Raw genomic sequence first — 25,300 nt, 5'->3', positions numbered from 1 at the left:
ACTTTTTTAAATTTACATGGAATGTTAATTTAGATGAAATTAATTATATGGATATTAATTTGGTTAAGGATTATGAAGCTAAAGCTTATATTTCTTTAATTTATAGGAAAAAAACTTATTCCAATGGCTTCCTTCATTATACTAGCGCACATCCTGAACATCGGAAAAAATCTGTAATTAAAGGCCAGTTAGTTAGGGCCGCTCAAATTATTACTAAATTCTCAGATTTTACAAAAGAATGTGAACATTTAAAAAGGATGTTTATTAATAAGGAATACCCCATATGGCTAATAGATAAACTAATTTTGGAAATTAATCAAAAAAGAAGAAATGGCTATTTTAAGCCAATTTTGAAAATTAAAAGCAAATTAGTTGATGAGAATGATAGTAATGTAAGCACATTTTGTTCTGATAGGAGTACCAATAATAGTTTTGATACCCCTAGTGAATATATGAACAATAAATATAATTTCCAAAAGCTTTAGTAATCACTTTTACACAAGATTATCAAATCTTGAAAGATGTATTTACTAATAATTGGGAAATTTTAATTGGAGATTCTCAGTGTAAAAACATATAAATCAATTTTCCAAGATAGTTTATAGAAAAGGGAACTATTTTAAAGACCTATTGAAATCTACTAATAATAAAGGGGTAAACAAAAAAATGAGGATTGGAAACTATAAATGTGGAGCATGTAAATGGTGCTATAAAATCCAAGAAGGAGATAGTTTCAGTATACGTAATAAGAAATATTACGTGAAAAAGAAATTTAATTGTAAATCCAAAGCTGTTGTTTACTTAGCGAGGTGTAATTCCTGTACCTCTTTTTATGTAGGTAAAACTGAAAGAATGTTCACACAGATAATTTATGAGCATGAATATGCAGTAAAGAATAAGAAAATGAATAATGCATTAGCAAAACATGTAAATGAATGTATTAATCATAAATTTTATTATATGGTGATAGATCAAGTGGAAATAAAAGATAAGACTCCTTGGAATTTAATTTTGGAAGAAAGAGAACTTATCTGGCAAATAAAATTACAAGCAGATTCTTGGCCAGGATTAAATGAAAGGAATACTGTAGGGCCAGTTCTAAAATTAAAAGCGTTAACTCATAATAAAATTAAAGATTATTACAAAATTTATTTTAAGAATTTTAAATTAATTTTGAAGGAAGCTATGGAATAATAGTTTAATATAATATAATATAATTAGTTAAAAATATCACATTTTAATTATAATATTAAATTTAATTTTAGTTATGGATGAAATGGCTTTTGTATAATATATATTATTATTGGTTAATTAAAGGCATAAATTAAATAATAGGTAAGTGGTGTGTGAAATTGTTTTGTATAGTATAATTATTTGATTTTTTAAGGGATTGGACAATGTTTGTGTTTCTATTAATAATATAATATGTATTTATTTATTACAATGTATTTTTAATATGTACATTAGTATTTAATATAATTAATTCCATTCAGCTATTTTATATCCATTGTATTTATGCATTCCCTGATTTTTGGTTACTTAGAAATTCTATCTTCCATTTATTTACAACTGAACATGCCCCAATTTGATTTAGAATTTGGCGCACTTTTTGAATTTGGTGAAGGTTATAAAAGGAAGTGATGTCATGGAGTTTATTGTCTGATGAAGTTTAAAACTTTTAAACGAAAGCGCTTACATATATTTGTGTTTTGTTTTTTTGGCATTTTTAAAGTTCGTTTTGTGGCTGTACAAGTTTTATTTCGTTATTAAATTGGATTTATTCATCTGGCTGGTGGCTTTTCGTTTACATTGGTTCAGGGAACTCATAGGCTTGGCCCAGAAGAACCTGGCAGAAGCCCAACAGCAGAAATAGGTCTGGTATGACAGGAATGCTCAAGCTAGAGAGTATGCTGTGGTGCAGCAGGTTATGGTTCTCATTCTTGTCAGACACAACAAGCTGCAGGCAGCTTGGGAGGGACCCTTCAAAGTGGTAAGGAAGGTCAGTGATGTTAACTACATGGTAGAACTGCTAGGCAGGAGGCAGGTGCACAAATTGTACCATGTTAACATGATGAAGCCTTACCATGACAGGGAGGCCCTGCTGCTAAGTATTTGCAGTAAGAGGCAGGAAGAGTCTGATGAGGATCTATGGCTACAGGCAGCCAGCCAGCAAAATCCCAGATTTCTATGGTGGAGCCTATGGTTGCAGGCATATGATAGGACAGTGCAGTACTGTCATGGGGTCAGCAATGCCAAGGCAGCTGGAATATCAAGACAGGGAATGGGGTAATGTATTCCCAGATAGGCTTATCCCTTTCAAGCATCATTTCTCAAGGGTCACCTGAACAACTAGCTTGAGTCTTTGTAGGGGGAAGAAATGTTATGAAAGGAGATACTGCCAGCCCAGCTATATGGAATTTTGTAAATAATTATATATCATTTATGAATATCAACATGATGTATACAAGATACTTATGTTAGAAATGTATTAGAACTGAATGTCATGTGTACATCAAACTGCTTGAAGGTATTTGCAAAGTGCTGTTTGAAATGTAACTACACTTTACCCTACTGGAAAAAAAACATAAATGTACCTACACTATTGTAACTGTTTAAATGTATATTGTAACAGTGAAAACTGGAATACAGGAGGTTAACTTTAGAAAAATAGCAGAAATTAAATTATTTTATGCCCATGCAATAAAAAGATGGTATATTTCAGTGCAGCAGGAGACATAATCCCTGTATTAAAGAAGTTTTTTGTATTGTCTTTAAATGTGGAGGAATGTAAATTGTTTTACAACTTCAACCAGCTGCACAGATCTGAAGAAAAGCCCTTGCCTATGTATTTTCACAGATGGATGCTAAATTCTGCTAGCTTTCAGCAGTGGGGAGTTTACCTGGGATGGAGAAAGATAAGAAATTATGTCATCCTGCAAGCTATCCCAGAAGTAATATTTGAGATATTAATGATAGCAAACTGACTTTTGACCAACATATTACCTCCATTGTATGGAAAGCTTTCTACATGGCCCACCTCATTAGTAAGGGTATCTCATCCAGGGACAAGGTAGTCATAACATCCCTGTATTCTTCCCTTATAAGACCCATTATTGAGTAAAATGCCCCTTTCAGCCTGTACCTCACAAAGCACATGCAGCAGCTGGAGAGACCACAGAGGTACCTCACTCAAAGAATTCAGAGCCTTAAACATCTACCCTACATAGATAAGCTAAAAGCCCTGTCCCTCTACTCAGTCTCCTACAGACTCCTCAGAGGTGACCTCTGTCTGGCATACAAGGCACTCTCAGACCCCGCCTTGATGAGACTGCTGCATATCCACAAGTCAAGCTCCACTCGAGTAAGTGTGACCTCAACCTGGTCTGTGACATCAATAGGACTTGTTGGCGGGACAGACTTGTGTCCCAGAGACTCCCCCTTTTGTGGAATAGCCTCCCTCTCCACGTAAAGCAGAGTACCTCATTAAACCTTTTTAAGCACAACCTGGATAACTGGATGGGGAACAGAAAATACACTCATGGGATTCCACCTGTGTCCCTGCTTGACAGTGACATAGGGTGCTGACTTGTTGGAACATGGGCTAAATTCTTGACAAGGCTTGTAAGGGCCTTGGGGCCAATATCCTAGCAAACTTCTATGATCCTAAGAACTCACTGAGAGAAACTCTGCATTCTGTCTTTCACCTGACAACATCAAGATCCACTCTCTACATTTGCCTTGCTGCTCTAAGTAAGTTTCTAGATTATAGTAATTCTCTTAAATTTAGTCAGGAATATAGCACAGCTTAGCTTACATATTTTTCTTTATTCATTTGAGACTGTCCTGCAACTGAACTCTGCTGTCACTGTAAATATATACTGAATATTTTCTTGTTCTTTTAATACTTATTATTAAATATATATAAACCTTTCATTGTGGCTGATCTTTGTAAAGATATTTAAGTTCTGAGAGTACTTGCATATTTATCTGGTGACACTGTGTAGGCCACTCCTAATAGCCTTGCTCTTGATCAAACTACCATTTGTATTGATAGTAACATTACACACTAAGACTGGGCACCTTTTGTTAAGGGCCCTAAAGTAGCTGATAAAGAGGTCACTGGTGGCAGTAATAACTACTTTATAGTCTCGGAAATAGCTAGTAAACCTGTGCCAGCCTTTCCCAGGTATGTGCATGTGTGTGTGTGTCTATAAATCAAACCTCAAAGAGTGTGCATGTCAGCTACTTGGGCAGGGACACGAAACACTGGTTGGACAGAGAGGGTGCTGGAGGTCTTGGCTTGGCCACTCAGCTGAGATCTCAACTCTATAGCTGTGCCAGTGGGCGGTTTTATTGGGTATCTGCAGAAAGAGGAAAAAAACAGCCCCAGATTGACTGTGGTCTCTGTGTGTTCTTAAGGGAAATTGCACTTGATGCAGAGAGCTGCATTTGAAAATGCTGTGTGTGTACTTGTCATCCTCCCAATGTACGCCCCCCACTGTTGCCAATGGTGAGGATTGAGACTCCTTGACTCCTGGGTCAGTGGTGGGGCATCACAGTCTCTTCACAGAAAGTAAGACAAATTAATGTTGGGTTAAACATACAAATAATTATATAGATAGAGAAATAAATATAAAAGTATCTGATAATAAATATAAAATATATGTAATTACCAGATGCAACATGCTAAGTGAGCAGATTACAAGAGTTATACAGGATTACTGGGGCATGTTTTATGTGGGCATGTTTTATGCAGGACCCCTATGTTCGTCCGTCAAGGAAGGAGTATAAAAGATATGATTGTACATAGTAGATTTGTAATTCCTACGAATAAAATGTATAGGAAACCTGCAGAGATGGGAACATTTGCCTGTGACAAGTGTATAGTTTGCAAGTTTGTAGTTATGGACTTGATAAAATGAATGGGATGAATTTTAGAGTGACTGGAAGATTTTGTTGCGACACAGAATGCACTGTGTATGCTCTGAACTGCCACTGTAATATGTTTTATATTGGGGAAAGCAAGACAGCTTTCAAGTTAAGATTGCAAGAATATGTGGGGGATATAAAAAATGGGAGACTTGAAAGCCCTCTTGCAACGCACTTTAAACAGCATCATAATGGGGATCCAGGGGGACTTCAAGACAAAATTTTAGAGAAAATTATTCAATGTGATGAATATACAGAGGTTAAGAAAAAACAAACTTCTGTATAAGGAAACTTTATTCTTAAATACAGTACTCTTACCCCTACTGGTATAAATGTGGATTGTAACTGGAAAGTTCTAATTTAATTAGATAACTAAATGTAATTATTTAATGAATATAATTAAGTGTTTAAGGAATGTGTATATAAGATCTATAATTCTGTGTGGTTTTAACTCCTTTGAATGCATTTTTGCCAAGGTGCTAGAGGTGTTTTAATAAAATTTTCATAGTTCTTTTGAGTGACTGGATTGGGTTGTATTTAATGTTTTTCAAACTTAGTAGTGGTCTGCATCCTAAGCAATTTATGTCTGAACATGGTGAAACACCAAAGTTGCAGCCATCTGAGAGCATAGACATACTCTGCTCTCATTGCAATAAAGATCCTGAACCTAAAAAGATCCATGGTGATCAGTATTCTACCCCAGTTAACAAAGAAAATAAAAATAAATAAATAAAAAGTAAGTGTCCTCCAACCTTCAGAGGGCGATAGGTATAGCAACCATAAGTGATGACATTCAGTCAACTTGCAATCAATGTAGAGGAGATTCCCAGTTTCTACAGACAGCAGCATTTCCAGGTAGTGTTTCATGGCAATGAGTCCTAACATGAGACAGCCTTAAAGGATAACAGGTAGGTCAGTCTACACCTTAACACTATCTATGTATATAAGCTAAAGCAAGAGTATCAATAACATCGTGTAATTTATTTGTTCATGTGTTGCACTCAACAAAGTTTACCTTCTTGTTGCTTCTGCTCATGACAGCAATACAGCATTCACAACTGTTTGCAGAGGAGGCCTACACCACCACATATGGACTGAGCAACTGCTTCAGTTGCTAAGTTCCTGACTAAGGTGTACAGTCCTACACAACAAGATTTTATTTATTTATTTATTTATTTATGTATTTATTTATTTACATTTGTTGATTGGGAGTGTCTGACTGGACTTAGGTCCATTTTAAGAGGAGACTCAGGGAGAAAAGCTCCACAGTTAAAATAAACAGACAGTATTTACATTGGATTTACATAGCGATTAACAATTTAACATAGCAATTACTTGCAACATATTTACAGATGAAGAACATAGTACATCAGTGGACAACTAGAATCTTTATCTGTGAAGTACATTAATCAGACATTAACAAATGTTACAATAAGAAGTTCCTGCTGTATAAGTACTAGGCTTATGAGCATCTGAGCTTGCTATAATCAAGGTAGTAGTGGAGTGGAAAGAAAGGTAGTGGTTGGATGGGGTGGGTGATATTAGAGTGGGAGTTGCAAGGGCATAGCCAGCATGTTTTTAGGTGCGCTTTTAGTAAAGTTTTGAAGTGGGTGCATGATGGTATGGAGGTATCACAATTAAACATGGTAAACTTCTAGTTTAAAAATCTCAGGCACCCGAGTATGACCTGCTATAGGATTATTATTTATTTTACAATGTATTAACTAGGATGCAGCATCAATCCATGTACACCACATCCAGGCCAACCTGATGATTACAAAACAAAGTAACCACCATACAAAAAAGTACAAATAATATTCATGCATAGTGATAATATTATAAAACATATATAGAACAGGGCCTTTGTTCTACACAAATGGTTTTATTTATAACAATTACAAATACTGAGAAAAGAGCAAACAGTGAGTTGATGGTTGCAAGGTTAAAAAAAAACAATTAACTTGGTAAGACCACTAGACACACATACATACCCACCTGGAAGCAACATTTAGTAAAGTCACCTGATCATACACACACAGTAAGTCGGCAAATGAAAGCTATGAAAATCAACCCCAGGACAGAACCAGGATCTAGAAGAGGTTTATAAGCATAAAGGGAAGAGGAAGGAGAAGTGGAAGGGGAGAAAGCAAAGAAAGGAGAAAGTAAGGGCATCTCAGGTTCATCACTCTGGACTGGATTCCTATCTTGTCAACCAAAACCTCTGTTAGGAATTACGGCACATACCATAACTGAATATTATTTTACTTTTTCTGTATCATTCATATACTAATTTTTCTTTTTTGGAACTCAAGTTATATTCACAAACTTCAGCGGTGAAGCTCCTTTAGAAACATGAAACATTTTGCGGCAGCCACTTTTATTTCTCCTCTTACTTGTGTAGAGTGGTGACCTCTCTTCTGTCTGTTACTGAATGATGCAGTATCAAACTTCAACTAGACTGTTTTAACACCCTATATAAAATGAGCCCTCTGCAGGAAAGGTATCTCAGATTTACATTATAAATTATTCCAAAGATAAAATGAAAATATCTGAAAAATGGAATATATATAATACAAACATGTTGTGATCATATAGAGTTCAACGAAATCAAGAACAGGGTAGAATATGCCATTCTTGAGAGGAGAAACATCTTTCTTTCTGAATCAACAGCAATAATTTGCCAACAGTTCCAGACAGTTTTTGAAAAACACTTAAGTTAATTCATTCTGTGCACAAAGCTTCATCCCTTCTCCCTTCACTCACCTTAAGGATGTTGAGACAGCCAATATCATTATCCGGAACTCCCTTAAGTCTTGAAATGTCTATTATCTTTAATACTCCTTCTTATCTCATAGCTACTGCATTTTCATTGAAAACAATACCCACCCTTGAAGTGGTGAACTTCCTAAACAAGTTGAAAGGTGTGAGTTTGTTGCTAGTGATGGTCTCCTATTAGTTCTTTAAAATTTCGGTAAAATTATTAGCCTACTCCCATCTCCATACTCAAATTACTCCACTAAGGAAGATCATGCTCAAGCTGGGTGGAAACATGTAGATGTTCAATTTCTTTTTTTTCCCTGTAGGCTCTTTATGCATCCATGCTTGCTGAACTTCATGCCTCCTTCCATCAGTCTTAAGCCCATTTGTTCCCTCACCATTGAGAAGTCTCCCGGCAAAATTTAAGAGCCACCCAGAAGAGTGTTGAAGGAGGCCAGTGCCCTTGCCAGCTTCTTGGCAATAAGGATGTTTCTAAGGAAGGCCCTAACCTATCCCTTGGTGGCTAACATGAGCTTGCACTACTGTGCAGCACCTGATGTCCCTTCCAATGCATCTGTGTAGTGCATCCAGCATTGACTTAGGATCGCAACACCCACAGTCCTTGTTCTAGTCATTTTGGTGCTGTGCAAATCTCATCAGTGTGGCAGTTATCAGCCAAATGGAAGCCACCTCTCCTTTTCACAGAATGGGAAAGCCAGCTTTATCTACATATTCCCATCCACCCTTTGACCAACTCTTCAGCTCCTGGCTTATTATTCAAACTTGGGTTGGGTTGGTTATAGTCAGGTCTTTATTTCTCTATAGAGTCTGTGATTCTTCAAGTCTTTCAAGTCTTTATTTCTCTAAGAGACCAGATAGCGAAGCGGTTAAGGTGTTCACCTCTCATGCATAAGGTACAAGGTTTGATCCTGACCTCCGGCCATTGCATTATCTACTTGTGCTTCTGTGGGGGTCTTTCCCCCAAATCATGCTGAATCATCTGAAATTCACCCATGACGGAAGACATTAAAAAGGGGAGAATGAACAAGATAGTACTCAGCGCTCAATTACCCCAAGACAAGTAGAGGAGGAAACAGACTTAGACGAAGAAAAATGGCAGCACCTCAAAACAGCATGAGGGATGACTACAGAACAAATATGTGGCCAAGCAAGTGATAGAAATAAGGTACTTAAAAAGAGTTGACTGAGGAAGTAAAGGAAAGGAAGAGTGCAGGACTAACTGGGACATGGAAAAGACAGACTAGGCCACGAAGGAATACTGGATGGCTAAGAATGGAGTTCTACTTGCTTCTAGAAAATGACCTCAGTACTTGGCAAAAAGAAACAATCAGGGGGGTGGAGGATGGGATAATGGTTAAGGTGTTTGCCTTACAGACACAAGGTGCAGGGTTTGAGTCTCACATGGGGTAACTGGCTAGGCTTAAAAAATGGCCCACATGGGCAGGTAGCCTAGTACTAACCTATGAACCTATACCACAGGACCAGGTATTATGTCTCTTCGTAAAGGTGGTTTATCAATCACATGGACAACAAATAGTTCTTGATTTCCTGCTAGCCTCTCTTTCTGATCTTTTTAACATTATTTTTTTTTTAATTCTTTCTGATTTTCTTAAGAAATGCATATATGCAAAAATCTTCCAGCATCCTAACAACTAAAATAGTATCTCAGACTCCAAAAATAGTTTGTGACCTTATTACGGAATTGATATAGACCATCCTGATGTAACTGAATGCTTACACCCAGCTAATTAATGGTAGTATTGCAGGAATATGCCTCAACCTCTCCAAGACATCTGACATTGTACGCACTCAAAACTCCTAGAAAGTCTGTCAAGTCTTGGTCTCGCCTCTAGTGCCAATAGACGTTTTACTAATTACTCAAGTAAAACACAGCAAGTTATGATGTGAAACTCTGTCATGTCTTATACCATGCCCGATGATGTAGGCTTTCCTCTAGGATCTGCATTAGGCCCCTTCTGCTTACTATCTTTGTTAGTAATATGACCAAACACAGTGTTAATTAAAAGCTAATACAGTATGCTGATGAATTTATTACATTTGAAGACCACTAAGTCAGCTTAGTTTTCAGATCTGCATCTTAACTTTAGTAGCTCATCATCTGTGGTGACGTTCAATTACAGATCACTGTTGCAGCACCCTAAACTAAATGGGACCTACTCCTGAGAGCCAGTCAGCTTTCAAAGCTAAAGGAAGAAAGATTCCAATAAGTACCTAAGCAAATCCCTGTAAATCCACACCTGACCATAGAAATACTAGGAGGAGACTAGAAAGTCTCACTATGTTGCCCTTTCCTGGGCAACTCCCTAGAGAAGGACTGACTAGCAAAAGGTCCCCTTTATCCCTTCACCAGCCAGTCTCTGGAGACTAAGAGTTGTTCTTCCTTACCCAACAAAGGCACCCCTACAGCCACAGAGCACATGGCTATCTACACCAAGAGGTCTAGGAGAAAAAGAAGAGTGGTCTGAGGACAAGTGGCTACCTACAGCTGAAGTGCAACATTAGCTGGACTGACACTCTAAGAATCACAAACATTTTCTTCTTCTTCTGTACAGGTAAACGTGAAATGACTGAAACTAGGAATTACTCCATCAGTAAGTCAAGAAAAAGACCTCAAAAGTGGACATTAGAGTCAGGATGAGTTGGTTTGTTTGTTTGTGTCTTTCAGATTTTTCCCGGTTAGGGGTCGCCCCACAGCAGAACTCCGGTCCGCTAATGATTGGTAGTGGATTTTTACATACCGGGTTACCAGCCCTGATGCACAACCTTCAACGAAGGCACGCCCCATTCACGTAAGCCTCCACACAAGACGCTCTAGCTGAGAATCGAACGGGACAACGTCTTGCTATGAGGCGACAATGCTACAGCACCACCACCACCGCAGTTATAGTCAGGATGAGTTGGTACAATGTATAATAAAGAACAAGTGGATCTGAGGTCAGAAACCACTGACAGTCCCCCACAAGCAAAGTTTCCTGTCTCCAATGCACAAATTCACAAAACCTGAGTAAAAATCATGTCAAAAATTGAACTGTTCTCACAAAATGCTTACATAAGCATTTATATAAGTACTCTCATAGAAATTAAATGACAGTCCAAAAACCTTATGTTTCCCAACACAACCATATATTTCAGCCAAAAAAACACACACTTTCCTCAGAAAAATAAAATTAGTAGAAAGTTTTCCTCAACAGTGGACTTTTCTGCTCAGACTTGAAAGATAGCTAGAGGACTGATGCAGCCCACTGCAGCAGGATCTTCAATGTTAAAAAAGCTCAAACTTTCTGTTCTTCAACTGTGCTAATATGGAGCTCTGCTCAAGCCTCTGACAATTGGAGGAATTGGAAGGCACACCTTAGCTTTGATAGCTGGCAGGTCCTCAGAGGTAGGACCCATTTAACTTAGCCTACTGCAACAGTGATCTATTAGAACATCTACTGTCATGGTAAGTTTAGTTATGCAACTACACTTTCTCACCCCAAATTTATACTGACCATAATGTTTCACCTTTTGACTCTCCTCCACCTCAGGCTGAAAAATCTCTCACTGTTATTTTGCTTGACCTAACACTAAATGAGTAAGTTAAATAACTAGATGCACATTTTCTTGGAGAAAAAAGAAAAAAAACTTTCCATGGAATAAACTAACAAATGAGCACTCATCACTTCACTACTTGATCCCAATACTGCTGCCCTAAATTTAGTACCTGCTCAACACATTATTCCCCCTAACAGGATGAGTACTATCCCTTAAAAAACAAATCAAAATACATTCCTTGGTGTACTCGCAATCGAAAATATTCTCTAAAGAAAAGAGATGGTACTTAGTACACCTACAAACACTACAACAATCAGGAATTCAGGAACGTAAACGCTTCCTCAGACACTCTTATTGGAAAATAATAAAACAAAGAAAGGTTTAAACCAGAAACAGACTAACATCACTTAATATGATCCCAAAGTACTTTGGAATGAGGTGTGAAACTATCCGGGCTAAACCACAATACCAAATTAGACCCAAGTCATACTGGAAAAATACCTCAAGATAAATGCAACAATAATGGCCAAATACTTTGTCAATATTAGATCTCCCACCTTTTCCTAGCCCTATGCCATACAACATATCAGACTCTCTTCTTGCACATCTCCTACTTCCAGTCCAGCACAACACAAAATGCTACCATTAAAAATGGCTATGCACCCTAAAATCAGTCATCCAAGTTCAGATGTTTTTAATGTAGGTTCCTTCACAAGTTTCACAGAATCATATTCATACCATCCAACTCCTAAAAAAATAGTCTCTCAACATGGACTTTCTCAGATCTCTGGAAATCAACATTCATCATCCCACTACCAAAAACCCTCAGTACAACCTCACCTGATCAATACTGCTCAGTCTCAATAATCTCAATTCTCTCCAAGTTACTAAAGAGACAGCACAAATCATGGAATATTTATATTCTAATAATCTACTTCCCATAAGTAGCAAAGCACCACTACTGCCCTTCTCCTCTTCGCTGATAGTATGTGTAATAACAAAAACAATGGTAAATAAACAGGAATCATTTTTGTTAACCTAGCCAAAACCTTCTACTCTGAAATCTCAAACTCTTGCAAATACTCCATTTAATATCAGTAATTGCATACTATTATAGTTTAATGAAGGCTTAAATAATAGAACTAATTGAGTACTTTATTACATGCCCCCCCCTCACCCACACCAATTCCAGCCGTCACCCTCAGGGTCTAATACCTGGTCACCTACTATTTTTTGCCTCTGTTAACCACATCCCAATTACACTATCACATCAAAAAATTATTTTCTGTGCTGGCAATCTTGTCTTTTGGTACTTTAAAAATTTTAAGTCTTCTGGACAGAACAGGTAAAGCCTTCACTAATAAAATATGGCCACATGTATCTACCTGTTTACCAACTAAAGTTAAACCAGTAATATTAAAAAAAAAAAAAAACAAATCTAAGCTTGTTGTCTTAGGGATGCAAAAGAAACTAGGCTCTATAAAGTCCAGACCCCTTATAATAGGCTCACTAACTGAACAAATCTCACTCTCTTCAAATACCTTGGTGTTTCAATAGCATCCTCTCTCACTTTTAAACATGAAATCAAGAAAACACTACATAATTTCTGTTCTGCAATGAAAACTTTTCATCTTATACCTATGACACTTCAAAGACTTTCTTATCCACCTCAATATGACTCCCATTTTACTTTAAGCACTGTCAATATTATTAAATTCTCACTAAAAAATCAACAAACTACAAACCTGCTTAAACAAAGTTTGTTAATTCATATGTTACTCCCACAGACATGAGAACTATTGTGAGCCATTATCCAAGTACAGTACTTTGCCAATCCATCTCCAGTTTAAATTTATACTAGCATCTTAACTCCACAAACTTTCCACTCCGGTTGATGCCCAGACTTTTATAAGGAAAGTCATTCCTAAAAAACATTCCTGGCCTTTTTAAACCTCAAGCATCACCAAAATAGGAGCACTATGGCTTGCTGCCAACCATTTTGTTCATACTTAATAATACAGCTACACCTGTTTAATCATAATTTTCACGGTATCAACATTTCCATATGTTGAATAGGTTTACTATTGCATTTTCGAACTGCAGGTGATCGAGCATGGGATAGTAGAAGACAGTTTTCCAGGATGAAACCAGGTAACATCGACTACACTACAGCGAATGGGTAGTGTACTTCGACTATATGAGTTCGGCATTCTAGTGGAGACTGCGGTACAGAGAGGAGCAGGGAGTTAACCCATTTCCTCACTGTAGTGTGATCTCAGAGTTGGTATATATAATTTCCAGGGGGTGTGGGGGGTACAGGCGGGCTTGCCCCCCTGCAAAACAGTGAAGTAAATGTGCTATTCACTGTAGAGTGTAACGGTATGGTAGGGTGCATAGCATGGGTGACTGACGTCACCTCCTATGTCGAATACATCGAACTACGCATGTCAATGTACTCAGTTTTGACTTGGCTGCCATATCAATAATCCATATTCAGCATTTCAGGTCGACACTGATCAGTCGACCAATGCAGTTTTGAAAATACGATAGTAAACTGTTAAACATTACTTTACCAAATACCTTATTTTGCAGAAAAGGAAAGAGGTGAGTTTTGCTTCTGATTACATTTTCACTTTTCTCAGGTTTTGTATGACTTGTGAAGTACTATTTATAGAAATTAGGCTGTGGGGCCAAGCTCCTCATTTCAAGGGATACAGACCCATACAAAAATGATTGTTTATAGTTTTGCATTATTTTATAAATGTTGACATGTTAAAGTGCCATTCTTGGAAAGATTAGACATTTCAGTTATGTTTTCTGAATAACAAATATAGATCCCACCGCATACACTGTCATTACTCTTTTCAGTCATCTCTCACATACTTTACATTCCTTTGCAATGCCAGGTCCATCTACATGTCTTAAGTAACGCCACTTTCCTAACTTTTAAAACAACCTTAGAGCCTCTCTCTTCTACCTCATAAAATTGAGGGTGATGTTACTCAATGGCAGAAGTCTAAACCTCAAAATGCACGCACTCGAGGCACTCCTCCGAATGGAGAAAATCGATATATGTGCAGTAACAGAAACATGGTTTAAGGCTCCAGAGAGCACCCCAGCACTACTAGGATACAACTCATACCATACATTTCAGCCACAAAACCCAGACCGAAATACAAAAGGCGGAGGCGTATCCATATTCATCAAGGATACCCACACCTCCAGGTTAGTGGCACAGCACGATGCTTCAGAGATCATCCACGTGTAACTAACAACGGGCAAAACTGCAATTCAAATTGTAGCTTGTTACAGATCACCCACCATGTCCTAGGACCCCCATTCCGCATTTCTGGAAACACTGGGGAACATAAAGGTCCTACCAAACACCCTGATATTGGGTGATTTCAATTACCCAAACATTAACTGGGAGAACTACTCAAGGACCAACTCCCTTGCCCAACATTTCCTAGAATTTATAAACTCAAATGCCCTGGATCAACTGGTCAACACCTCCACCAGAGGCAACAACATATTGGATCTGGTCATCACCAACATGGGCGACCGGTGTTCCAAACCAGAAGTCAACCCCTTGCTGGTTAGATATGACCATAAACTAATCACTCTGGATATCTACATTCCGCCCCCACCCCTGGTCAAAGAAACCACCGTGAAAAAGTTTTCAAAAGCAAACTTCACGTTACTTAAGACCGAGGTGGAAAGTTTTAAAGCCCCCATGCTAAAGGATAACGCTGTCCAAGCTGCAAAATCCTTTACTAATGCACTCTATGGGCACCTACAAGAATGCATGGATCATGCTATCCCAAGCAAAACCAAGACTCACTCCTCCAAGAAAAGGAAACCAGTCTGGTGGACTCCTGCCATAAACAAGCTATACAATAGAAGGAGGAAACTTGTACAGAAAAGAGTAAAATCCCAAGAAGGGAAGACATCCCTGATCAGTATCAGGAAGAAACTACGATCCCTCATAAAATCATCCAAGGCTAGCTTCGAAAGAAAAATTACCAAGGACTCCAAAGATAACCACAAGGCATTCTTTAGCTATGTCAAGAATCTAAGTGGCAATTCTCAGATCTGGTTGGAGTTAGAGCAAAATGGCACAAAATACATTGAAACTACCGATATCACCAACATCCTGGCAGACAGGTTCAGTGCAAACTTCACCCCCCTCTCACCCCCAAAAGGGCTCATAACCATACCAGAAGAATGTAGAATCCCTGAAATCACAGACACTCGGGTAAAAACAGCCCTCTCCAAAGCCAAAAACACAGCATCAATGGGACTGGACAGTGTCCCAGGATCCATCCTACACAAGCTCAAAGATGAACTAACCCCTCACCTAAACACACTGTTCAAACTCAGCATCTCCACAGGCTATGTGCCCATAGAGTGGCGCACAGCAATGGTTATTCCGCTCCACAAAGGTGGAGCCAAAACAGACCCCGGGAACTATTGCCTATAAGTCTGACTAGCTTGGTCTGCAAGGCTATGGAGTGCATCATCATGGATCTTATTAAAAGAGACATTGGGAACCTCCAAAATCTGGACCCTACTCAGTTCGGCTTTGTTAAGGGCAGATCATGCCTCCTAAACCTGGTGGACTTCTTTGAGACAATTACCAAGGCTGTAGACGAGAGAAAGGTGGTCCACACAGCTTACCTAGACCACGCAAAGGCCTTCGACATCATTCCTCATGCTGTTATTATAAACAAGCTCACCAGCCTGAACATAAACCCCTACGTCACGAGATGGGTTGCCAACTGGCTCACGGACAGAACCCAAATGGTAAGGGTTGCAGGAGTTAGGTCTGACTCTAAACCAGTTACAAGTGGCATTCCCCAGGACTCAGTAATAGGACCCCTCCTGTTCGGCAAATACTTCTCAGAGGTACAGGCTAGCACAGGAGGACTATGGCTGACGACTGCAAACTAGGGGCTATAACTGACTCTCCGGCTTACACAGACATCCTCCAAAAGGGACTTACTGAGACAGATACCTGGTGTCAAAACCATGGCCTCAAGCTAAATGCCAAAAAGTGCATAGTCATCCCCTTTGGAAAAAACGAAGTACCCACAAACTACCACATAGGTGGTAGCCCCCTAAATATGGAAGACGTAATAAGGGATCTGTGGGACCCAAGTAGATAGTAACCTATCCTTTGATAACCACATTGCCAAAGTGGTTAGAAAATCCTTCTATGTGGCCCAACTAATCACAAAAGGGTTTGCATCCAGATCAAAAGAGTCACTGTGCCCCTCTACGCATCACTCATCAGACCCATCATAGAGTTCAGTGCCCCATTTGGGATGCACCTTACAAGACACCTGCAACAGCTGGAAAGATCACAGAAGTACCTCACCAAGAGGATCATTGGCCTCAAACAGATGCCCTATGCAGATCGACTGAAGAAACTTCAGCTGTACTCAGTTGCATACCGCCTACTCAGAGGTGATCTCTGCCTGACATACAAGGCCATGTCCAACCCAGAATTGATGGACATGCTCCACCTAAAGAAAACCTTATTCCCTTGAGCCACATGCTCTAGGGATCTAAACCTCACCACAATAATAAATAGGATGTGCTGGAGGGACAGATTCCTGTCCCAGAGACTTCCCATGCTCTGGAACAAGATTCCAATCTACATCAGGCAGAGCTCCTCGCTAACCCTCTTCAAGAGAAACCTTGACGAGTGGATGGGGAAACAGAAAGTTTACCCAGGGGATCACCTCAATGGCTCTGCTGGACAGAGGCCCAGGGAACTAATCTAATGGGGTGGCAAAAGCCAACTCATTTCGGCTAGGCTGATAAATGCCTTCGGGCAGATAGCTTAGCACCTACCTATGAACCTGTCAACCCCACACCTGCCCTGCTTCTAAGCCTAACCAAAAAACTAAAACACAATTCAAATCTTCCCTTCATTTCTTATTTTCTCCATACTCTTACTATATCTGAATAAACAATGGTATGTGCAATTCCACTGTCTCATCCTATTTTACTAATTTCTCCTGGCGTACATCCTGTTCAGTCTTCTTATTCTTAGTGAACATAACAGAAATGTCTCTAACTGTATTTATACCGTTATCCTGAAATATACTCCTAACAATATCACTGTTAAACTGGAATTTGCAAAATTCTATCTATTGTGCATAAGTATAAATAGAAAAAATCTGTACGCTATGCCAAAGTCCTGCTGAAACTCCAAAGCACGAACACCACCAAATGAAAAGCAACAGGACACTGCTGTATGTATGTAAAATCAAATAAAATTTAAACAAAATAAAAAACACTAGGTAAGCGCTTTCGGGATACACCCTTCATCAGACAAGGACACATTATACAAACAGCATTTTAAAAGATGAAACAGCCAATGGCATCTAATGAAAAAAACGCCTATTTAATAGGGTGGGTTTAACTGGTATGACATCATTTAATCCTGGTTCCCTGTGTGCCATAAACTCAGTAATCCATCTGGATTCAGCCAAAGCTGTCTGATGTTTAACATCTCCCCCCCTATTATTCAGCCTAATATTGACAATGGCTCTAAATTTAAAACTATGTGTTGGGTTTCCACTGATATGCCTGTACAGGGCATTACTTAAATCACTATTCCTAATGCTACTCAAATGCTGTAGGATTCTAACCTTAAGCATATTGTTAGTCATTCCTACATAAAAACAGGGGCAGTCAACGCATTCAGCTAGGTACACTATATTAGTGGTCCTGCATGTGGCCTTCCCTTTTAAATGAAACACCTTTCTTGTTATTGGATGCGTAAATGTAACTTCCTTGTTAATATAGGCACAGGCCTTGCATATCCCACAGGGAAGTGTCCCTGCCATGGTCTTAAAGGATCCACTATGAGCACTCGCCCTTTCATTACACAGTAAGTCCTTAAGGTTCCTATTCCTCCTGTATCGAAATCTGGGACTATTGTCAACGATACCCCTAAGTCCAATATCACTAGTTAGAATATTCCAATTGTTTTGTACAATCCTATTAATATCATTAATGTTACTACCACAGGTAAACATTAGTTTAGGACCCATATGCGTACACTCATAGTTGTTATTACCTATTGGTTCCCCTCCCTGTGTTCTCCTTAACCAGGGCTTATATCTCGTCCATCTAAGTTTAATGCTACTATCAAAGGCACGATGTACCAATTCATCTCTATAGCCCCTGTCCTTGAAACATTTACCAAGTCTATCCAATTCTTCATCAAACTGTGTGTCCACTGCACTCACCCTAGATACCCGACTAACCTGCCTCCTAACGATGTTAGGGAACACGTGTCGGGGATGCATGCTATCAAATGATAGCAGGGTGTTCTGCCAACACTCCTTCCTATGTAAACTGGAGACAAAGCCTTCTTGTGTCTGTTCCACGCAGACATCCAAAAACTCTATATGAGTATAGGATGTTATGGCTGTAAATTTCAGAAATGTAGTGGTGGAATGAATATAGGAAAGAAAGCGATCAAATGAATTACAGTCGCCATTCCACAAAATAAAAATGTCATCTACAAAACGAGTACACATGATTATGTAATCCTTCCATACATCATTATTTAGAAATGTAGATGATTCCCAGTTGGAGAGGACCAAATTGGCATAGGTGTTTGCACAGGGGGTACCCATGGCTACCCCCCCGTGCTTGCCTATATAATGAACCTGCTCCTATGAACACATTGTTCTCCAAGACAAGTGTCAGCATATCCTTCACTAACTCAATTTTATGTATATCTACACCCTGACCTACAAGAAGCTCGCCCACTGCTGTTACACCATATTCATTGTTGATAACAGTAAATAGACTGTTTACATCCAAAGTAACCATCAACAGTCCATTTACTCCGTTGGGTTTGGTAACATCCCCCAAAAGTCTCAAAAAGTGTCCTGTATCTACAAGAATATTATCGATCCGTTCCATATATGGCTTAAGAGTAGCTTCCAGCCATATTGAAATATTTTCTGTGACCCAACCCCTGCCTGACACTATAGGTCGCAGGGGTGGGTCACTCAAGGATTTATGTATCTTAGGCAGAGCCTTAAATATGGGTGTAACTGGTTTATCCACCCATAGGAACTCATGTGTATCTGGTGTAATTCTCATATCATTGAGTAAGGATCCTAGTCGCTGATGTACCTTGTCAATAATAAGTCTAACCCCTATGGGATTGATCTCTATACAAGTGTCATCAACCGTTAGCATATTTTTTACCTTATCATTATACCATGCAGTGTCTAAAACGACCACTGCACCTCCCTTATCAGCCCCTTTAATAGTTAGATCTTTGTTATCTATCAAACACTGTAATGCCATCTTCTGTGCTGTGGTTAAATTGTAATATCTAGTAAAATTGCCATCTGAAAAATATTTAATCAAATCCCTCTCACAACCATTCATAAAAAGATTCAGTGCAGGTATAAATGGTGGTACAAAACTACTCGTTTTTTTAGGGAAAACACAATTGTTGTCAATATTACCAAACATCACTTTCAACATAACATTTCGACAAAATAGCATCAAGTCCATAATAATTTCATTATAAGAGCAGACCCTGCTCGGTACAAAGGTGAATCCTTTGTTCAGTACTGTCAGTTCATCATTGTTTAACACATAAGAAGATAGGTTGTAAACAATACCAGTATGAGCATGAACAGTCAGTGTAGAGTCCGTCTCCTCTTGTCCACATCCCTGTCCTCGCTTAGGGATCTCTTCCACGCCCCTTTCTTTCTTACTGCAGCAGGTAACTTGTCCAAAAAATTTGCATGCCCCTGGACCACCTTGGGACATGCACCAGACACATGTTGACATCCTTCAGTAACCATGGAAGTGGTGGGCGAAGAAACCACCCCCTCAGAGCTGGTTCCTTCTATCAGAACAGGACTGACAAACATATCATGAGCAAGCGTGGCACTATCTTTAGTAACTGCTGCTGCCGAAACAACTATCTCTCCATGCAAGGCATTACTTTCTCCACTGTTCCTCTCCTCACTACTAACGCTCTGTTCTTTCGATACAAGCAATGGTAAACCTTTGCTGGTTTCTGCTGGATGAGTCACGCTTTTTTCACGCAAGTCATTATCACGCCCCCCCAATAGGACGTGTTACAGACTTCCTTTCCATATGTTTGATGCTATCTGTTTGTGCCTGATTGTACCTCGGCCAAACGAAGATGTTCCCCTTGGAAAAGTCTTCAAAGTCTCTTTTAATCTTACTCATTTTTATATTGCGCAGCTTCTCAGCATTGCTATGGAAAGATTCATGCAGCACTTCCAGTCGCTGCACACATTTTACATCGGTGAACTCCAATTCTAGTTTACTTTGTAGTTGCTGGACCTCAGATTTCAGCCCTTCTAATTCAGGAGCAAAAAATTCATTAAGAAGATTCATATATTGAAAGCTGGTGTTAATATTCAATGTCTGCCACCTCGCTAGCAGATCAGGGTACCGATCTTCCTGGGCTGGCATACATAGAATCCTCATGCCTCTAGGCACTATTCCATAGTCGAGGCATGCTTCTAAATGAAAAGTCTGCCATTGTAAGCGTTGCATTTTATTCATTTTAAAAGTTAAGTCATGTAGCAAATCTTCAAAAGTTTTGTCTACAGCCACCGGTGCTGGTTTACCTTGCTGTCCATCCTTCTTGACCATAAAACCCAGGTTCAATAGCGGATTGTCCTGCATAATCAGCGACTTGTTCCATCGACAGTTACTTGCTTCACCTGAACCTATATTCAGGGAAGGAATATCACCTCTGGTTCTGTCCCTCACAGCATGCATAGCTTAACAAATACTAAAGTCCAAATACAAATAGAAAAAATCTGTACGCTATGCCAAAGTCCTGCTGAAACTCCAAAGCACGAACACCACCAAATGAAAAGCAACAGGACACTGCTGTATGTATGTAAAATCAAATAAAATTTAATCAAGATAAAAAACACTAGGTAAGCGCTTTCGGGATACACCCTTCATCAGACAAGGACACATTATACAAACAGCATTTTAAAAAATGAAACAGCCAATGGCATCTAATGAAAAACCCGCCTATTTAATAGGGTGGGTTTAACTGGTATGACATCATTTAATCCTGGTTCCCTGTGTGCCATAAACTCAATAATCCATCTGGATTCAGCCAAAGCTGTCTGATGTTTAACATCTCCCCCCCTATTATTCAGCCTAATATTGACAATGGCTCTAAATTTAAAACTATGTGTTGGGTTTCCACTGATATGCCTGTACAGGGCATTACTTAAATCACTATTCCTAATGCTACTCAAATGCTGTAGGATTCTAACCTTAAGCATATTGTTAGTCATTCCTACATAAAAACAGGGGCAATCAACGCATTCAGCTAGGTACACTATATTAGTGGTCCTGCATGTGGCCTTCCCTTTTAAATGAAACACCTTCCTTGTTATTGGATGCGTAAATGTAACTTCCTTGTTAATATAGGCACAGGCCTTGCATATCCCACAGGGAAGTGTCCCTGCCATGGTCTTAAAGGATCCACTATGAGCACTCATCCTTTCATTACACAGTAAGTCCTTAAGGTTCCTATTCCTCCTGCATCGAACTCTGGGACTATTGTCAACGATACCCCTAAGTCCAATATCACTAGTTAGAATATTCCAATTGTCTTGTACAATCCTATTAATATCATTAATGTTACTACCATAGGTAAACATTAGTTTAGGACCCATATGCGTACACTCATAGTTGTTATTACCTATTGGTTCCCCTCCCTGTGTTCTCCTTAACCAGGGCTTATATCTCGTCCATCTAAGTTTAATGCTACTATCAAAGGCACGATGTACCAATTCATCTCTATAGCCCCTATCCTTGAAACATTTACCAAGTCTATCCAATTCTTCATCAAACTGTGTGTCCACTGCACTCACCCTAGATACCCGACTAACCTGCCCCCTAACGATGTTAGGGAACACGTGTCGGGGATGCATGCTATCAAATGATAGCAGGGTGTTCTGCCAACACTCCTTCCTATGTAAACTGGAGACAAAGCCTCCCTGTGTCTGTTCCACGCAGACATCCAAAAACTCTATATGAGTATAGGAAATTTCTGCCATAACATCCTATACTCATATAGAGTTTTTGGATGTCTGTGTGGAACAGACACAGGAAGGCTTTGTCTCCAGTTTACATAGGAAGGAGTGTTGGCAGAACACCCTGCTATCATTTGATAGCATGCATCCCCGACACGTGTCCCCTAACATCGTTACGGGGCAGGTTAGTCGGGTATCTAGGGTGAGTGCAGTGGACACACAGTTTGATGAAGAATTGGATATACTTGGTAAATGTTTCAAGGACAGGGGCTATAGAGATGAATTGGTACATCGTGCCTTTGATAGTAGCATTAAACGTAGACGGACGAGATATAAGCCCTGGTTAAGGAGAACACAGGGAGGGGAACCAATAGGTAATAACAACTATGAGTGTACGCATATGGGTCCTAAACTAATGTTTACCTATGGTAGTAACATTAATGATATTAATAGGATTGTACAAAACAATTGGAATATTCTAACTAGTGATATTGGACTTAGGGGTATCGTTGACAATAGTCCCAGATTTCGATACAGGAGGAATAGGAACCTTAAGGACTTACTGTGTAATGAAAGGACGAGTGCTCATAGTGGATCCTTTAAGACCATGGCAGGGACACTTCCCTGTGGGATATGCAAGGCCTGTGCCTATATTAACAAGGAAGTTGCATTTACGCATCCAATAACAAGGAAGGTGTTTCATTTAAAAGGGAAGGCCACATGCAGGACCACTAATATAGTGTACCTAGCTGAATGCGTTGATTGCCCCTGTTTTTATGTAGGAATGACCAACAATATGCTTAAGGTTAGAATCCTACAGCATTTGAGTAGCATTAGGAATAGTGATTTAAGTAATGCCCTGTACAGGCATATCAGTGGAAACCCAACACATAGTTTTAAATTTAGAGCCATTGCCAATATTAGGCTGAATAATAGGGGGGGAGATGTTAAACATCAGACAGCTTTGGCTGAATCCAGATGGATTATTGAGAGTTTATGGCACACAGGGAACCAGGATTAAATGATGTCATACCAGTTAAACCCACCCTATTAAATAGGCGGGTTTTTCATTAGATGCCATTGGCGGTTTCATCTTTTAAAATGCTGTTTGTATAATGTGTCCTTGTCTGATGAAGGGTGTATCCCGAAAGCGCTTACCTAGTGTTTTTTATCTTGATTAAATTTTATTTGATTTTACATACATACAGCAGTGTCCTGTTGCTTTTCATTTGGTGTTATTGTGCATAAGTCTTTGCTTTGTATTCACACTACCCTATAGCACAATCATGGCTGAAAATGGACCCTCGTAACTCAGCTGCCATTTATCTAAACACACAAACAAATAAATAAACTATTCAGTAAGAGAAAGACAGTTTGCTTTATCAACTTACCTAATCTGAAAGATTTATTTGGCTGGTGGCTGCTGTCTGGCCTCACAGGAGACATCTGTATTTCAGAAGTGCTCTCTGGTAGATTATCAAGCTCTTCAGATGAAATGCTTTCATCGCCATCACTGCTTTGTTTTATGCATAAAATAAAGGAAACAGTGTATAATTACCCCAAAGTGTACTTGTGGAAAAACACAGTATTCCTTCAGTGGTAAGTACCCACTTATCTTTGGTAATGCATTCAGTTCACTAGCATTTCACTTATGCATACTGCATAAGCAGAAAGTATTTCAACAACACTTAGAAATAGTCAAAAGCAAAACAGCAGCTGGTGACTAAATCTACAGATGACTAAAGGAATGCAACTAGGAGACATAGTTGGTCATCCATCACAGTGTTAACAACTACAACGGCTACAAGGTGTAATATTACCTTCCTGTTGACATGCCTTTTATCTCTGCTTTCCAAAACTTTTAAGAGTTACTGCATCTACTTTACCAGCTCCAAATATGTGCAATCCCACAATTACCACCTACCCTTTTCACTTTCTAGCTCTCGTTAGAGTCAACTATCATCTTTGAAATTCTATCATACTTCAGTAGGAAATGTTGTTTATTGTAATTAGTGTTACTGTCCCCATGTTACGCTATAACTTCACAGTATGATTTTTTTCTCTCAATTTTGTGGGTTTGTAACTGCTATTGTCTATCATAGTTACTGCTACCAGTCACATTTTATATTGTACCAACTGCATGCTTTTGTACCTCACTTTTGTTAGGTCATTACTCTGGGCAGTACCTGAAAACAGTTGGGTGAGATTAGTGTTCTGCTCCAGTTAAGAAATTGAAAGACATACAAATAAATGAATAATATCACATTCAATTAAAAATATTGAGACTTCAACATAAAAACACCTTCTGGTTTCCCTGCACTAGGAAATAAACATCAGATATTACTAGCCATGACTTGATTTTCTAAATTTTATATTTAGTATTTTCAGTGATTAACTTCACCCTCCTAACAGTTTGCAAACCAATTTTACTCTTAATTTTTCATAATGAAATAACAGTATTTATAAAGATCAAAAATAACGGGAGGAATTCATAAATGCAACCATGAGGTGTACACTTTGAAGTAACCTTTCTGAATTCACAGACAACCTACCATGGTGCTTTTGCATGAAAACATGCAGCAGTATGGTAGGCAGTCTCTGCAGCCATTGTAGATGCTAATAAGACAACACAGAGAAGAGGCATATGTTAATTAGCCATGTGTTTTCCCTCCAGAACTGTCTCTGGGAAGGCATCTACTCTATGAGTGATTCATAGAACTGCACAGCCGTTTACATTACCATGGCTGCTCCTCGCATCTCACAGTGTTGAATACAGCCAAAAGCCCATCCATGTTCATCCACTGTGGTAGAGTTAGTTGTTGGGGAGTTTAGAGGTAAGGTAAGGTTAGAAGGTATGTGCATGAGTGTATGCGAAGGGGTGCACGTGTGAGCGTATGTGCAAGTGTGTGTGTCTGCCTGTGAGATGGCGATAGGGGCATTAGAGGTTAAGCTAG

General features: G+C 39.1%; 1 protein-coding gene across 1 annotated transcript in view; it reads right to left on the bottom strand.

Annotated features, from left to right (window-relative positions):
• Positions 1 to 25,300, bottom strand: part of ULK4 (unc-51 like kinase 4) — a 4,087,308-nt gene that overhangs the window by 3,451,388 nt on the left and 610,620 nt on the right. Inside the window, exon 10 of the mRNA XM_044064733.1 lies at positions 23,738 to 23,859. Coding sequence (XP_043920668.1) covers positions 23,738 to 23,859 — 122 coding nt within the window. The remainder of the gene's footprint in view (positions 1 to 23,737; positions 23,860 to 25,300) is intronic.

Source organism: Protopterus annectens, chromosome 3.part0 (assembly GCF_019279795.1).
Source record: "Protopterus annectens isolate FY-2018-M chromosome 3.part0, PAN1.0, whole genome shotgun sequence".
Classification (NCBI taxonomy): domain Eukaryota; kingdom Metazoa; phylum Chordata; order Ceratodontiformes; family Protopteridae; genus Protopterus; species Protopterus annectens.
The sequence above is the reverse complement of the archived record's forward strand: the minus strand, read 5'-3'. Positions and strand labels throughout refer to the sequence as shown.